We start from the raw sequence: 18,459 nt of genomic DNA, 5'->3' as shown, positions 1-18,459 counted from the left end.
GGACGTGTCCGACTCCGATCCCTGCTTCCTCTTGCTTTTCTGCTGCTGCTGCTGCATGCACCTGTCGCTTTTTTTTTTATTTCATTATTCATCAAAATAAAGCAACCAGCAAGCTGCTTCCACAGTCTGAATCTGTGGAGTTAGAGAAACATTATTTATTATCCGTCCCTCTGTACGTCCTAGTTTGCCATGCATCTTTCCCTAAAACAAAAAGGAAAACACCCGTCCCTTGCTTGTTTAGCTATTTGTGTCATTGTGCGTGTGTGTATACGTACGTACGTGTGTGTATATATTTTATATATAAATATACCGGCTGTGGACGGATTATGGAGGGCATCTTGTTGTGACGGGGTGACGAATGTCCGTCTCTCACCACCCGTTCCGTTCACAACAAAGCTAGGCAGCAGCAGCAGCAGCATAGCGAGAGGGAATTAGGGAAACGGTGGTGGGTTTTTGTCCGCTAGCCGGTGCGTCCCCGCACGAGAATCATTCGGGCGGCCTCCTCGCCTGCTGGCTGCTGCTCCCACTCCCACTCCCACTCCCACTCCCAGTCATACACCTAACTCCTGGGTAGGATACGTGAGGTCAGGCCCGGCCCGGCCCGGCCCTCGCGCGCATCGCAGGCAGCAGACAACGCGCTGGCACACTCCCTCCCTCTCTTTGTGCTACACTGCTATATATACATACCACGCTACGCTAGCTATAGCTTAGGCGCTCACAATATAATATCATCTGCTGCTATCCTCTCTATATATCCCTCGCTCTCCCAATGAATTGAATGAAAAATGATTAGTTGCCATACTTGCTCCGCCTATTAATAGCTACCGTGCGTTTTTGGTGCCTTTTAACTGACTTCCTGGGGGCGTTTCTGTGTTTTACCGGGCACAAATTAAACACCCATCCATCCATCCTTATCGTCTCCCGGTCCCGTCGTCGGCCGTGCCGGTGCCGGTGCCGGTGCCGGTGCCGGAACCGAGCGGCGCGTGCCTGCATTGCAATTCCAACGATCGAGGGGCGCAGCGGCGGCGGCAGCGGCAGCATGCAGCCCCTCTTGCCGGCCGCATCATCCTCACCTTTCTTCCCTCCTCGCGTCGTCCTCAAAGGTACGAGCTCCGCCGCGCCCGGGTCAGCCGGCGGCCGGTTCCATGTCTATCGATCTCTATCTTCGCCTGTGTCATCATATATATATTTTGGCATGGCTGCGATCCAATCCAAACAATAACCTCTGTTTCAACAAAGTTCAGCTTTGCATAGTCCTCTCCTCGGTTGCTATACAATACAAACATTAATCTTGGCTGGGTTTAAATAAATAAAAAAATTGTACGTATCTGGGTTTGGTTCCTCGTCGTCTTAGGCTTAGGCCGATAGGCAATCGGACAAAGAAACAAACATAAGCAACAGAGACCTGCGCTGCTGCTGCTGCTGCCCGATCAATAATATCTCCTGTAGCTAGTCTCCTGCAGTGCTAGGGGTTGCTTTGTGCCTTTCTTTGTCTGTCCGGCCTGATGAGTTCCTGCTCGGCTGCTCCTCTTCCTGTACTACGACCGTCCGGCCTGCGGCTTCCTCACCATTGCTTTAATTTGCTTTTTCTGCTTTCACTTGCTCGTCAATCAGGTCCATGCCGTATCCGTATCCATGGCAAAGCAGGTGCTGATGCTGGAGGTGCGGGCGCGACGGGGCCCCGCGGCAACCTCAGGCTCGGCGGGCTCGCCGGGTGGTGGAGACCGCAGCAGCATCAGCAGGCCCCGTCCCCGGCGACGACAACGCAGCAGCCCGACAACGTATCCAGTGCTAAAGGTATAGTTGCATGGTCATTTGACTCTCATCATCATCCCAGTCAGTCACACAGATATATAGATGCTCTCGATCTCTTCTGTTTTTTTTTGGGTTCTTGCATTATACGTACGTGTTGATTTGATGAACGAAACACTCACAGTCACAGATGCTGTGCTGCGCCGCGCTGCGCCCGTCGTAGCCTCGCTCTCTTTCTCTGCCATGTTGCACCCGCGCTTGTCGCTTTCCTCTTACTATATCCCCTGCTGCTGCTTTTACTAAAGCCCAGAACAAAAAGTTTTGTGCTTTTCCTAATTTGGCTTTACTTATTAATCAGCCCGGCCGTTTTGTTTATATGACCCTATTATTAGCTTCTGAGTGCTAGGACTACTTATATATACTAGTATTCCTTTCGTTCTAAATTATAAGTTATTTACGTTTTTACCGACAAAATTTAGGAAACTATATACATATAGGATCGGAGTGCCATTCCCCAACAAAATCTAGCTAATTCATTATTTTGTCTTTCTCGTTGGCCGTCCATCGTCTCCTGCTTTGAGTAATATATAATAATGGAACGAGTATATTTTTTTGAAACGAACGATTATATTAAGAAGAAGATACCCAGACTGGGTAGTACAACGAGACTACAACACAACAAAAAACTACAACAACACAACTGAAGCGACCGAAACAACTAAAACAAACACCGTTACACACCAAAGATCCAAACCTCTATATACTCCTCCGCAATAGTCAGCCAAGTGACACGTACGCATCACACGGACAACAGGCGTTGTAAAAATACCAAAGTCGCACGTGCGCCGTCGTTCATGACCCCTGACGAAGAGGCAGAGAGGCCTCTGCCACAAAGTCCCAAAAGGCCTACTGCAAAATAGTTCCGTTCCCCTCAAATTTACCACACGCTTGTTCTATCACTACGGGAATCAAGAGATTTGCCGAGTGCCCCTGCCACTCGGCAAAGCCTAAAAAACACTCAGCAAAGGGTTTGTCGAGTGTGATACTCCGTAAACGACACTCGGTGAATTTTTATAGGCAAACAGACTTTGCCGAGTGTTTTTTGTCGGACACTCGGCAAAGATTTCGCCGAGTGCCCAAAATACATTTGGCAAACATTTTTTTTGAAAAAAAGCCACCACAAACATTTTTTTTGAAAAATAAAAAAAACCACCACCGGCCGGTCTCCTCGGCGGCGCCCTTCCCCTACGTCTCGCCTTCGCTCCCCGGCTTCACGGCCGCCGCCACGAGCCACCACCGGCTACCACCACCACGCCACCGCCGCCACCACCACCACGCCACCACCCGCCACGCCGGGGAAGAGAGGGAGAGGAGGGCGCGGCCGCCAGATCCGGGGAAGAGAGGGAGAGGAGGGGGCGGCCGGGCCGGATCTGCCGCCGGGGAAGAGAGAGGAGGGAGAGGAGGGGGAGGGACGCCAGCGGTGGTAAGAGAGGGAGAGGAGGGGGCAGCCACGCTGGATCCACTGCCGGGGAAGAGAGAGGAGGGGGTAGCCGCGTCGGATCTGTCACCAGGGAAGAGAGAGGAGGGAGAGGAGGGGGAGGGACGCCAGCGGTGGTAAGAGAGGGAGAGGAGGGGGCAGCCGCGCCGGATCTGCTGCCGGGGAAGAGAGAGGAGGGGGCAGCCGCGTCGGATCTGTCGCCGGGGAAGAGAGAGGAGGGAGAGGAGGGGGAGGGCGCCGGTGGTGGGAAGAGAGGGAGAGGAGGGGGCGACCGCGCCGGATCCGCCGCCGGGGAAGAGAGAGGAGGGAGAGAAGGGGGCGGCCGCGTCGGATCCGCCGCCAGGGAAGAGAGAGGAGGGGGCGGCCGCACCAGATCCACCGCCGGGGAAGAGAGAGGAGGGAGAGGAGGGGGAGGGGCACCGGCGGTGGGAAGAGAGGGAGAGGAGGGGGCGGCCGTGCCGGATCCGCCGCCGGGGAAGAGAGAGGAGGGGGCGGCAGCGCTAGATTCGCCGCCGGGGAAGAGAGAGGAGGGAGAGGAGGAGGAGGGGCGCTGGCGGTGGGAAGAGAGGGAGAGGAGGGGGCCTCCCCATGCGCCACCGTCGCCGGATCCGCCTGCGCTAGGGCCGGATCTGGTGGACGCGGTGGAGGAGGGAGGGAGGTGCGCCGGCGAGGGAGGAGGGGAGGGCGGACCGTGCCGGCGTCGGAGAGGGAGGATGGGAGAGCGGGGCCGTGCCAGGGCTGAGAGGGAGGAGGGGCGGCGCGTGCGCGGGGAGGGGACGGCGCGCGCCCATGCGCGGAGAAGGGGAGGGGGCGTGCGGACGCGGCGCGGGAAGAAGGGGAGCGTGCGGGGAGACCTAGGGCACGTCCGCTGGGGTTAAAAAAATATTTTTTTCGTTTGCCTAGTGTCCCAGATCTGGGCACTCGGCAAAGATTTTTTTTTTCTTCTTTCTTTCCTAGAAAAAAATATTTTTTTACTTTGTCGAGTGTCCTAGATCTGGGCACTCGGCAAAGATTTTTTTTATTTTTTTCTTCTCTTTCTTTCCCAGAAAAAATATTTTTTTTACTTTGCCGAGTGTCCTAGATCTGGGCACTCGGTAAAGATTTTTTTTTCATTTTTTTCTTCTCTTTCTTTCCCAGAAAAAATATTTTTCCCTTTGCCGAGTGTAAAAAAAACACTCAGCAAACCCCATCTTTGCCGAGTGTTTTTTTTACACTCGGCAAACTACCTCTTTACCGAGTGTTTTTTTTTGCCGAGTGTTTTTATGGCAGCACTCGGCAAAGAACTTGTTTGCCGAGTGCCCGAGTGAATACACTCGGCAAACACAAAAACACTCGGCAAATTTGACGTTTCCGGTAGTGTATATATGAGCGGTTAATATTCCAAAAAAATCTAATAATAGCTACTCCCCTTTGTCCAAAAAAAGGTTGTCACTTAGGATTATATTCATGTCAAACTTTCTTAAGTTAGACTAGACCTATAGAAAAAAAAATATTAGCATCATTTGTATCTCCAAATAAGTTTATTATAAAAATATATTTAAGGATTAATCTAATAATACTAACTAAGCACCATAAGTATTAATGATTCCTTCTGTATTTGGTTAAAGTTAAAAACATTTGACTTCTTGGAAAACAAGAGTGACACTCTTTGTGGGAAGGAAAGAGTACATACCAGGTTTACTACTATTTATGGTAACATGAATTCCTGGTATTCTGCACTGTATCAATACTGCAAAGATTTAATTTTTTTATTAAGTTCACAAGGTTCACATTTCATTATTTATTTATTCATTTGAAAAAAAAATCTGCTAGTTTATTTATTAGCTAGAGAGCACTCTCTATTTCATTCCTAAATGTTAGAAATAAAGATTTTGGTAAAAAAACTATCCTCCAACGACTTATCTAAATGGTTATCCAAATATAGCCATCTTCTATTCTGAATTTTTCGCTAGTCCAAAATAGAAAACGAGAATGACTCTCTAGACTGCTCATGAGATATAGAAAAACTATTGAAGAGTGAAAAGATATAGAAAATGATTTTTATGCAAATGACTCTCCAAATTATGATTTAGAGAGTGAGGATTTAAAGAGACTCTCGGAGAAGCTTTAAGGCGCTAACCATGAAAGGAACTTTAACCCATTCACGGCGATCGTTCGATGCATGTGTGGGTGATGGAACGTCGATCGCTATCAACCGTACTGCTCAACAGTAGTTGACTGCGAAATTAAGATTCTTGTTGTGTGATTGATTCTATGGTAACTGTTCACATTGTCCTCTTTGTTTCTTGAGCCCAAATCCTTAGTGGACTTTCCTCAATCACAAAGGTATCTCTATGTGTGGATGCAGCATGCTAAGGGATCCTGTCCTCTTTAATTGTACCCCGCTGTTCTTTTTAGCCAAGTAGCCAGTGGACCAACTTGGTGCATGATTGATGAACACAAAGATCAAATATCCAATCAGGAATATCGTCGTAGATATGGAATTTACAACCAACTGTCCGAAACAAATGATTAGACTGGACCGCAGAGGTATCTTTAGTTTTTGCCAAGATCATGCATGTACTCGCGCTCACAGCAGAGAATCTGATGGGTAGGAAAGAACTTTTGTAAGGAAAATTTTAGAGGCGGGCCCGGAACGTAAATAAGAAAAGTTAAATCTAATTGATTTTGGTTTCTTATATCAGGCCAACTTAACTTCTGATCATTATTGGATTCCTGTCTAGCTTACTGTACTTATATGGGGCCGGGAGAAAAGAATGCAATATGGGTAATGGAGTGCTGAATGTTCTGATGCTCTATTGCTATACTATAGTTGGTAGTGGGCATTGGACGGCACTACTCTGCTCAGGCCAGGTTCTTGATCCTTTGATGCATGTCTCATGCTGAACACTTACTAGAGATGTATGTGGGTACCTAACATCAACAGTAGCTCAATCTGATCACTCACATCATTTTCTTCAGTTTTCTTGCTTTGAAATTAAATCCAGTTTAGTTCATTTCCATGAGTTTCAGTTTCAGTTCAGCCCAATGGCTTAGAGTAATCAAAACTTGCATCCCGGCAGAAACTAACTACTTGTAATGTACAGAAATGTTTCAGTGTTGGTGTTGGGTTTGAAGCAAATAAACTAACTGAAAGTTGTCAGCACCTGCAGTGTTCCAGACCACCCGTGTCGAAACCGAGACTGAAACTGCGAAATGGCCAGGCAAACCACAAGATCTTGATGACTACCAAGTGATCCCTGAGGTGGTACATACCGTACGTCTTCTTTTCACAGATGTTTCTTTCTTTCTTTCTGGACGACATTTGTTTTCTGGACAGGGACGACAGATGGTATAATCAATCCCATAATTATAAGTTTAGTTTGTTGCTGAAATTAAATTTGCATGTATATAGCAGGCTGATGAGACAGAGCTGCAGCCACTTATCGATCAAGTGAGGGCGATGCTAAGATCAATGAACGACGGGGACATCAGCATCTCGGCGTACGACACGGCGTGGGTGGCGCTGGTGCCGAAGCTGGACGGCGGTGGCTCCCAGCCCCAGTTCCCGGCCACCGTGCGTTGGATCGTCGACCACCAGCTGCCTGACGGCTCCTGGGGCGACTCGGCCTTGTTCTCTGCCTATGACCGCATGATCAACACCCTCGCCTGCGTCGTTGCACTTACGAAATGGTCTCTCGAGCCTGAAAAATGCAAGGCAGGGCTCTCGTTTCTCCACGCGAATATGTGGAGACTAGCAGAGGAAGAGCAGGAGTCGATGCCCATCGGCTTCGAGATCGCGTTCCCTTCTCTCATTCAGACAGCTAGGAACCTGGGCATTGACTTCCCGTATGATCACCCGGCTTTGCAGAGCATATACTCCAACAGGGAAATCAAGCTGAAGAGGATCCCAAAGGACATGATGCATAGAGTCCCTACGTCCATTCTGCATAGCCTTGAAGGAATGCCTGATCTGGACTGGGCAAGGCTTCTGAATCTCCAATCAAGAGATGGATCATTCTTGTATTCTCCTTCGTCTACTGCATATGCACTTATGCAAACTGGTGACAAGAAGTGCTTCGAATATATCGATAGGATTGTCAAGAAATTCGATGGAGGAGGTATGTCGATCGTCCATGACATAGCATATATGTACGTGAATGCTCACAATATTAGATACTCATCTCAAATTGTTTGTCGTCACCATTTCAGTCCCCAATGTCTATCCAGTCGATCTTTTTGAGCACATCTGGGTCGTTGATCGGTTAGAGCGACTCGGGATCTCCCGCTACTTCCAACGAGAGATTAAGCAATGCATGGACTATGTGAACAGGTTTTTGCTTCTGCGATCGATCCCCTCTTTTCAGCACTATTGTTTTACCATGTAAAGGCAGATATATCATGCATGGCAACACTAAGCTTCAGTGACAGTGGGCACCAAACCTTATGGTGAATTTCTTTGGCTTGTCTTCTCATTTTGTAGGCACTGGACTGAAGATGGGATTTGCTGGGCTAGGAACTCTACTGTAAAAGATGTGGATGACACAGCTATGGCTTTCCGACTACTAAGGCTACATGGATACAATGTCTCCCCAAGTATAGAGACCATTCCCCTGTTTAATTTAAATATCTCATTGACTTATGTTTAGCTGAGTGCAAACACAAATTAAATAGGCTAATCATAAAATTAGTAGCAAGTTTCTGTGGTGAACCAACCGATGCTCAGCTAACTAGTGAAGTGATATATATATATATATATATATATATATATATATAGGGAGAGGCTATTCAGTAGCCGGCTACAAAATAAGTTATTCTGTAGCTACCTCCATTTACTATAATTTTATATACTAATTTACCATAATATAAATACATATTTACGATAGTTGGGTCACTATAACACATGGGGATATTTACCATAACGTTATATTAAACCACTTAGTAAGGAGTTACTATAATCTCGTAAAATAACATAGTAATTATCGTAACTCAAAGTGGCTACAGAATAAGTTATTCTGTAGCCAGCTACAGGATAGTAGTTCTATATATATATATATATATATATATATATATATATATATATATATATATATATATATATATATATATATATATATATATATATATATATGTTAATTTACGAGATTTACAGTAACTTCTTACTAAGTGGTTTACTATAACGTTATGGTAAATATTCACATGTGTTATAGTAACCCAACTATCGTAAATATGTATTGACATTATGGTAAATTAGTATATAAAATTATGGTAAATAGAGGTGGCTACAGAATAACTTATTTTGTAGCCGGCTGCTGAATAGCCTCTCCCTATATATATATATATATATATATATATATATATATATATATATATATATATATATATATATATATATATATATATAATGAACAGCATGATATAAATGTCAAAAGTATTTCACACAATCCCCTCTGCTCTTCAAACTTCATTAAGATGTTACATCTCAGACATAAGTCGATCGTGTTCTGTAGGTGTGTTTAAGAATTTTGAGAAAGATGGACAGTTCTTTTGTTTTGTGGGGCAATCAACTCAAGCCGTCACTGGGATGTACAACCTCAACAGAGCCTCTCAGATAGCTTTTCAAGGGGACGATGTATTGCACCGTGCTAGGATTTTCTCATATGAGTTTCTCAGACAAAGAGAAGCCCAAGGCATGCTCCGTGACAAATGGATCATTGCGAAGGATCTAGCTGGCGAGGTAATCCAAACTATTCTACATTTGATGATTTTAGATCGATTGAAACATGAATAGAGGCGAAAATATTTTTCCATAAAGGTCATGATTGTGCCCTTTTATGCCGATATGCTATGTACAAAAATATTTTCCAAATAATATATGATAACACATATGTCTATGTTGATCGATAGGTACAATATACACTAGACTTCCCTTGGTATGCAAGCTTGCCTCGTGTCGAGGCAAGAACCTATCTAGATCAGTATGGCGGTAAAGATGATGTTTGGATTGGAAAGACCCTCTACAGGTGCACACTTATACTTCATAGCTAAAAAATTGTTCATAAACTATGCTGCATATTCATTAGTCAAAGTAAGAGAGATGCTTTACTTATATGTGCGGGGCCATTTTTGGCAGGATGCCTCTTGTCAATAACGACACATATCTTGATTTGGCAATAATGGATTTCAACCGTTGCCAAGCTCTACATCAGCTTGAGTCTAATGAGCTTCAAATGTAAACACCATAATTTCATATTTCATTTCATGAATTTTATTTTGGAAGGTTAACTTTCATTTAATTTAAAATATTTTGGCACTATATTTAGGTGGTACATAGAGAATTGCCTTGACACTTTTGGAGTGCAACCGCAAGATGTTTTAAGAGCTTATTTTTTAGCTGCGTCTTGCATTTATGAACCTAGTCGTGCTGCTGAGCGGCTTGCATGGGCTAGAACATCAATGATTGCCAATGCCATTTCTACACATCTTAATGACATTTTGGCGGACAAGAAGAGATTAGAATGTTTCGTGCACTGTCTGTATGAAGGAAGTGATGTATCATGGTGAGTACTACACCTTACCTTAGTTGAGCATTGTATCCATTTATGAATCATCATGTGGCACAGGTCATGTACCAAGCATCATTGATGTTTAGTTTCTTAATAATATGAAAAATAGAAAATAATTTGAGTAATAGAGCAAATAACTTCCATAATTATAGGAATATCAATAATGATCATTTTAGCTATTAGGAATTATGTACTTACATAATATTTGGTATACTCATCACATGATATATATAACAATTAATTGTACCATTGATCTATGATATTCAGAATGTGCATTGTTCTTTCGATTCTAAATTTTAATCCTCACACTTATCATTTATTGCATGAGTCAATACTATGTGCATTACTTACATATATTACAAATGAGGTAAAGATGGCATCATATTCTTTGTTGTAAGCCCTGTTATGGTCAATAGTGGTAGCCATTTAACCTTCCTTTTTGTCAAGTCATGTGGATTGATTGTGCTATACTTCGGTGGCCAATATGGCATGCCACTTAAATTTTGATGTATTATGAATGCTTCATAAGTTATGACCTCCATGAAAAGTTGCATAAGTTTATTGTTGATATATACTCTAGATGCTTTTACGTGGATGATGCAATTTTTAATTCACATTGCATTTTACAGTGACCTATTTAATTGTAGGTGTTCCATTTTTAACATTTATCTTCCATTTTTACTATGGCACCTATTACGTACTATGTAAAATTGAGAGAAGATTATTTCTCTGACATAAGCGGTAAATTTAGGCTTAAAAGAAATCCTAATGATGCTATTCTCGAGAGGGCACTTCAAAGATTTATTAACTTATTGGCACAAGAAGCATTGCCAATTCATGAAGGACAAAGGTTCATACACAGTCTACTGAGTCTTGCAGTAAGTTATCCTCACTTGTGCTTAATTAGATTATACCGATGTCTTCTCAACAATCATTCTAATATCTTTGTCTACACTTATAGTGGACCGAATGGATGCTGCAAAAGGCAAATAAGGAAGAAAACAAATATCACAAATCCAATGGTATAGAACCACAATACATGGTTCACGACAGGCAAACATATTTGCTTTTAGTCCAGGTTATTGAGATTTGTGCTGGACGAATTGGTGAGGCTGTATCAGTGATAAACAACAAGGATAGTGATTGGTTTATTCAACTCACATGCAATACTTGTGACGGTCTTAACCACAAGGTGTTACTTTCCCAGGTATACCCTTTATCACAATAAAATTATTTTTACTCTTTGTGCATAGCTAGATATATGTATGATACAATGATTGTTCCCTTAGGGGAAAATAATAATTTGAGAATCAAACCATTGCATATATAACTATTTGTTAGCACCTCAATTCTGCACTAAAGACTAGAATTTGTTCCTAGTTCCTTGCAACCTCAAGTTAGGGGTCAGGTCAACTGTTTGTGTAGATTTTCTATACCTTTTGATGGCTTAGTGAGTTTAGAACCTAAGTTTACGGCTATATTTAACTTCAATATTTCGTGAGTTCCGATCTTCAAAATATCTACACTAGCAAATTACCTCAACCTTATTCAATGCAATATCGTACAAACAAACTTTATTTCCTGCAATTTAGATGCTAACTAAATTTCCATATATTGTTCTAGTTTCATCATCGCTATTACTCACATGTATAAGTAATCCTTCCTTAAGTCATATTTCCATCTAAGGACAAGTGAGTAAGTTTATATTTGAAATGCTATTGAATATATTTTTATTTACTTTTGAATCTCTATATGGTACATGACCAAAGTAATATCAAATCTTTCTTTTTTGTAATATATATTTAAGAAAAGTATAGATACTTTCTTTCTCGACAATTATAGCAATCATGAATTCTAATATGTTCCATGACCACTAATTTAGAATAAGTAAAATTGTTGATAATTTGTACATATAAATCATGTTTTCCATAAAATCTTTTTAGTTTTTCATGCCAACATGTCGAACTAATCATACCATGCGCAGGATGCCGAGAAGAATGAAGCAACAATAAATTGCATTGACAAGGAAATCGAGTTGAATATGCAAGAACTTGCTCAATCTCTGCTCCTGAGGTCTGATGAGAAAACCACCAATAAGAAGACCAAGCAAACCTTATGGAATGTCCTAAGAAGTTCATACTATGCTAGTCATTGCCCACAACATATCATTGATAGTCATGTTTCCAGGGTTATCTTCGAGCCCGTTTAAAAACGTTTAAGTGGTAGATCATTAGGTTTAGGTGTAAATGTGTACATAAAGAAAGTATCATAAGGAGTAATGGTAGTGGAAGCATGCAATTGTAAGTTTATTTGTAGTCGCTTAGGATGGAAATTAGTGTAGTTGTAATATCAAGAATGTTCTATATGAGTAATCATATTGTGGATAGAGGTGTTCATTTGAATAACAGTTTTGCATGGTAAGTGTTATCTAAGTTCATTCCTAGAACCTTTTGAATTTTTTTTGGAGAACTTCTCTGATTTCTTAGCATCAAAATACATTTCATAGTTATTAAAGAACTAATAAGAAAGACATGTTAAAATAACAAATTTATGAAATATTGAGAATAAATTCTTGGATTTTCTAGTATTTCAAGATATTTGAACCTTTAAACTAGAAAAATTTTGTAGAAATCATTAAAATTTCTAATTTTTTCTCTACAAAACCATGTCCATAGTTAGAGAGAACCACAAGCCATATGCTTCCTGGTTGTGACAGCAGTAATCTCCATCTTCAAATCACATGAAGCCCTTATCACATCGCCTAAGTCATAGCCCACTCACTTCAATGCACTACCCTTTGTAGCATCCCATTCCTAAGTGTAAATCACATTTATTAAACATTTGTAATGATAATATCTTCTTATATCCATTTTTGTTTATTGATTTTACTCACACATGTATAAGCTTGTGCCATTTCATTATAAACAGAAAGAAAGTACAAAACACAACATCAAAAGTAAAAGGAGGGAAAAGATTGTAGAAAAAGAACACATTGCGAGAACAAAACCAAGAAAAATAATATAAACAACAACATGACAAATAGAGGTTGTAGAGCAAGGTCATCTAAGCCCTAGCACACTTTCATAGGACATTTAGAATCTTTGTCCATATATTCTACATGAGGGCTCCAATGCCTATTGTACAATCATGTGGTCAGTATGTATATTGCAGATTTTCCCGAGCTCCCATGCATGCACCCATGCCAAATGAATCACCAGCAAGTGAGCCCTTTTCCATTGTACTTGCCAACCCATTGAATTGAACACCAAGTACAAATACAGTGCTCAGGAGCCCCTTCCTCCCCATTCTCCATGCACCCCTCATCCTCCTATGTTTGTTGTATTTGGACCTCTCTAATATACAAACTACTACATGCACCCCAAACTATATTATATACTAGATAACACCTCGTGCATTGCTGCAGGAATTTTGTAGTATTATATGAAAGGATTCATAGGGTGAGAAATAATGAAACCCTGAAAGAAAATATGCACATGTTTCTTTACAGTCTTCATATGAGATTCCGAGCACCGCGATGACCATATGTTGTTCCTTCGGCCATTCATGCAGTGTCTTTGTAACAACCTGGTGTTAAGATTTGTATTTGGCACTTATGTTTCATGAGCACAAGCATCATCCAAGCATGCATGAACATGAGCATATGAAATTTCATCACATTCTTATACATTATCACATGAAATGTTGATTTTATATATATGCTTATGCTTGCAAACATATATGATCAATGTATGAGATGGTTGTGAGGTCATGAAAACACCTTAGACACATCTAAAATGATAAATGGAACAATGTTTGTATTCAAGACATAGGCCACATTTGCTACTAAGTGTTGGTTTCATTTGAAATGTCATTTTCATGATACTAGTTTGACCAAAGTTGAACAGTAGCTTAGAGTGTTTGCATGGCTGTGTGACCTAAATAAAAGTTGTAGTACTTAACTAGGGTAACAACTTTTATTTTTAGGTCAAGTCTAATTCAGTGCATAGCATGCTCAAAAATAGCTCACAAGTATCAACAAAATGTTGTTTTGTGACTTAAGAAATTTTCTAAGTGTTGAAACAGTTTTTCAGTTTCAAAGTACCTCAATTTAGAGCAATGTAGTTTGTAAACCAGTGAAAATTTGATGATGGTTCCTAAACCAAAGTTGGATATCTCACGTAGCTCTACAATTGTTATTAAGGAAGTTTTTGTTAATTCGCCATGGATTAGGAGGTTATAGAATCGCTAAGTCACGTTGTCAGATGGATTTAGAGGCACCTAAATCGGCGCCGCACACGCGCGCGTCGTGGCCAACCGGCCATAGGCCGTGGCCGCCGCATGGCAGCCGTACGCCGACATTGTTTTTGGCCGGTCAGGCCAGAGCGGGCACATAAGCGCCGCGCCGAGCTCGCTATGCGCCGCTGCAGCTCCGCCGCAGCCGCTCGCCGCCGACATAGCCTCGCCGACCGATTCATCTCAGCCACAACTGCTCCACCATTACCTCCACCTCCTTGATCCACTAGCATCACCTATTGACCCTAGGTATAGTGGCATTTAGCCTCGCTGTAGCCGTCGTCATCACAGGAGCGCCGCCGCGCTCGTGCCTCACCGTTGCCCGACCATTCCACCACACCGCATGCCTCCATCTTCTCTGGTCTAGCACTACGCTAGAGTCTAGATGCTTAGGCTAGATCTAGGAATGATGCCACCGCTTGACTGTGTCGAAATGAGTCGCCGCTCCGAGCGTGGCCGCCATGGTCGCCATGGCACTCGAGCTCGCCGCCACCAAGTTGGTTCACCATCTCCCTCCTTTCTCTCGTGTCTTAGGTCGAGTAACCCTAGACCTAGCTAGTGGCATGATGGAGACCCACCTTTCACCACTGTCTAGCTAGAATAGTGAGTGCACCGTTGTGCTCCTGTGCGCCGCCGCACGGCCATGCACGCAACCAAGCTCACCGACGCCACCTCGAGCCCTCACCTGCATCGTGTAGCTTTGCTAGGTCACTAGGATGGAGTAGCCATCCTCGCCTAAGTGTGCCATAGCTGGAGATGGCCGATGTACCACTACCCAACCTCTATCGTCTGCCATGGCCGTCGTCGAGGTTGATCCGGTGAGCCACCAAGCCAACTAAGCCTACTAGTCGATGCGCGGAGGTGAGAAGAGTGCAACAGTGAAGACGCTACCGCTGGAGACCTCACCATCGGCGAGTTCTCGCTGGTCAGCGTCGTCCCCTGTCTTGGTCTCGCTGACGGGTGGGTCCCGTTGACCATGGGCCCTAGCTGTAAGTCAGATTTCGAATTTGATTTTCTAGATTTATTTCATAGATTTAAATGCATGTTTCAAAAATTCATATCTAGAGCTAGGAGTGTCCAAATGGGGTGAACCAAATTTTGTTGGTTTCATCTTGAAGTTTACTATTTGAAAAAAATATGAAATATACTATTTATGGTATTTTCTTAGAGAATTAAATTGGGCAAGATAAGTGCTTTTAAAATAGTTTATATCTTGTAAAATGCATAACTTGAGCTAGGATGGTGATAAAATTGTGATTCCAATTTTGCTGGTCTTGTGTTGACATGCTCTAGCTAGAAAAAATATTAAACCTATAGTAAGCATATTTAAATATGGTCTTCCAATTTAATCCTAATTAATTGCTAGTTTCTAGTGAAATTAATTAGGGTAAAAATACATAACATATGATCATACAAATTTTTTACATAGTATTCTTATGCTTGAATGAATAGCTTGACCTAGGTGAGTCTAGTGGGTTAGGTGTGGTACACACTTGTCAAATCTAGCACTAGGCAGCTCCAAAATAGCCCTTAGATCAATTGGAGCAAACTTCATTCACATATGATTACGAGTTTGAAGTGAATGGAGGGTTAAATATTGATTGGACACTAGTTCTGGTGTGATCGAACGCTGGCGTAGAGTCCGATCAGTTCATTTAATCAAGGTGAAGTCATCTGGAAGCGACCGAACACTGAGTAAAATGTGACCAGACGCTGGATGCTAGAGTCCGATCAACTCCTGTAAGGTTCCAGAAAGAGAGAATTCTGATCGAACGTATCTGGTCAGTGTTGACTGGACGCTAGTCAGGTTCCGGCTACTGATCGGACGCAGAGCAGCAAAGTAACCGAACGCTGGGTGCTAGAGTCTGGTCAATATCAGTAAGGTTCCACAGAGAAGTTTTTGTGACCGGACACGTCCGGCCAGTGCTGACCGGACACAGGTTAGAGTCTGGTCACAACTTAATGGCTCAGTGGTGGAGAGAACTGACCGGAGCATCTGGTCACCTTGACCAATGCGTCCGGTCACCCCACAGAATGCTGACTCAGGCACATAATGGTTTGTTTTGAATGAGGGGGTATAAATACTTCCTCTATTCATTCAAGGGAGTACTCTTGCCCATTTCAACAGCTGAGAAACACCCTTGAGAGTGTCAAGGAGAGTAAGAGCCTAGTGAGGTGATTGAGATTTGAGAATCCAACATTAAGGCCTCATTAGCAAAAAGAGAGTAGCAAGTGTGCATCCACCCTTCTCATTAGGCTTGTTGTGGTCAAGTGAGAGTTCTTGCTTGTTACTCTTGGTGATCGCCATCACCTAGACGGTTTGGTGGTGATTGGGAGCTGGTTGATCATCCGGCGGAGCTTGTGGATGACTCAACTCAAGTTGTGAGCGGTTGTGGGTGATTCACCGTGACGGAGTGTCGAAGAATCAACCCGTAAAGAGCACTTGATCCTTGCATGGATTAAGGGGGAGCTACACCCTTGCATGGGTGCTCCAACAAGGACTAGTGGGGAGTGGCGGCTCTCCAATACCTCAGTAAAATATCACCGCGTTCCTCCTTCTCTCTTTACTTTAAGCATTTACTTTGAGCAATTCAATTCTTGTCTTTATATTCATAGAATTGCCATGCTAGAGTAGGATTGGAACTTAGGTTGCAAAACTTTTGTGTGGTAGAACATTAGAAACATATTCTAGGCACAAGGGGTGAAGTGGGCTAAGTGTAGGGTTTAATTATTGCAAAGAATTTTAGAATTAGCCCAATTCACTCCCCCCCTCTTGGGCATCTTGATCCTTTCAATTGGTATCAGAGCCTCATGCTCATGTATTTAGGCTTAACCACCTAGAGAAAGATGTCTCACGGGGATGGACCTCCTCCTATCTTTGAAGGAGATGATTTTCCTTATTAAAAAATCCACATGGAGGCGTATTTAGAAGCTCTAGGTTTTGGAATTCTTAAAGCCGCCTCTCAAGGTTTCCCAAACCCTAGGGATCCCACGTACCGTCAAGGCGATGAACTACGAAAAATGGAATGCAAAGCCTAGAAACACCATCTTTAGAGGTTTTTGTAAAGATGTGTTTAATCGGGTAAGGAACCACAAGGACGTCCATGCACTATGGTCGAACATTTATGCGCTCCATGAGGGAACTAAGAGTGAGTGTAAGGAACGCTATCATCTCATAATGAAAAAGCTTAATTCTTTTGAGATGCTTCCTAAAGAGAGTGCTAATGAAATATACTCACGCTTCAATGTTCTTGTAGATGAAGTCAATGGGCTTGGACTTGCACAAATGTAACCATCTGATGTTGTAAGAAAGATCTTGAGTGTCCTCCCCATTGACAAATATGGGCACATTGTGACCGTCCTTCATCAAGGTGATCTTTCCACCGCCACACCAATTCAAATCTTGGGAAAGGTCAATGCTCATGAGATGTACATGCACATCACACCACAAGATGGCTCATCCTCTACCAAGAAGAAAGACAAAGACTTAGCATTCAAGGCTAGCCAAGAGAAGAGCAAAGTAAGAATTGAGTATGAGAGCTCAAGTGATGATGAAGTTGATGATGCAAGTCTTGCTCTCATGATGAGAAGAACCGCCAAGATGCTAAAGAAGCTCAACAAGAATGGCGTCAAGTTTGATGGCAAGAAAAAGAAGTTCTTCACTAGCACTAGAAGGAAGCCAATCTCTGAGATGGATTGCCATAATTGTGGAGAACTTGGTCATCTAGCACATCAATGCACCAAGCCCAAGAAAGAAAGTATAAGAAGAAGTACAAGGGCAATAAAGATGACTCAAGTGATGAAGATGAAGATGAGAAGAAGAAAAACAAGCCATACAAGAAGAAGGATGGCAAGAAGAAGGACTTTCATAAGAAGAAGAAAAATGGCAAGGCATACATTGTCAGTGATTGGCTCATGGACATTGATTCATCAAGTTACTCATCCGATGATGATGGTGACAATGAGAAGGTGGCCGCCATTATGATTGACTCTTCATCATCTTCACCGACACCACCGCTACCATCCTCCACACACCTATGCCTTATGGCCAAGGGTAAATGAAAGGTATCAAATGATGATGATAGTAGTGGTGATGATCATGCTAGCAATGATGATAGTGATAGTGATGATGATGAATTTGAATCACCTTCATATGATGATCTTGTTAAATTGCTAAATCAATACACTAGGATCATTAGAAAGTCAAGAGCTAAGAATGAAAAGCTAGAAATTAAGAATGACTCTCTTTTAGCTAAATGTGACATAGCGGAAAAGGCTAGTGTTGAGCTTAGAGAAGCAAATGATGCTATGTTATCCAAACTCAAGGAGCTCAAATCTTCTAAGAAAGAGCTTAAAGATAAACATGATAAA

The 18,459-nt window shown here is 42.6% G+C and overlaps 1 protein-coding gene across 6 annotated transcripts; it reads left to right on the top strand.

The window, feature by feature from the left end:
* Positions 1-733: 733 nt before the first annotated feature.
* LOC136539124 (ent-copalyl diphosphate synthase AN1, chloroplastic-like) lies at positions 734-12,169 on the top strand. Of its 6 annotated transcripts, none has more exons than XM_066531064.1 (13): positions 734-1,103; positions 1,615-1,797; positions 6,403-6,506; positions 6,648-7,350; positions 7,442-7,562; positions 7,713-7,825; positions 8,740-8,966; positions 9,137-9,252; positions 9,363-9,461; positions 9,553-9,789; positions 10,547-10,673; positions 10,757-11,002; positions 11,780-12,169. In XM_066531064.1, exons 1-13 carry the CDS (start codon positions 1,040-1,042, stop codon positions 12,002-12,004), a joined length of 2,565 nt encoding a protein of 854 aa, XP_066387161.1. In that variant the 5' UTR covers positions 734-1,039; the 3' UTR covers positions 12,005-12,169. The 6 variants fall into 6 exon arrangements, with proteins under 6 accessions (XP_066387161.1, XP_066387160.1, XP_066387163.1 ...); XM_066531063.1 differs by having other exon boundaries at positions 6,645-7,350; XM_066531066.1 differs by having other exon boundaries at positions 6,394-6,494.
* Positions 12,170-18,459: the final 6,290 nt, after the last annotated feature.

Source organism: Miscanthus floridulus, chromosome 2 (genome assembly GCF_019320115.1).
Source record: "Miscanthus floridulus cultivar M001 chromosome 2, ASM1932011v1, whole genome shotgun sequence".
Classification (NCBI taxonomy): domain Eukaryota; kingdom Viridiplantae; phylum Streptophyta; class Magnoliopsida; order Poales; family Poaceae; genus Miscanthus; species Miscanthus floridulus.
Note: the sequence above shows the minus strand (reverse complement) of the source record. Positions and strands in the feature narration are given on the sequence as shown.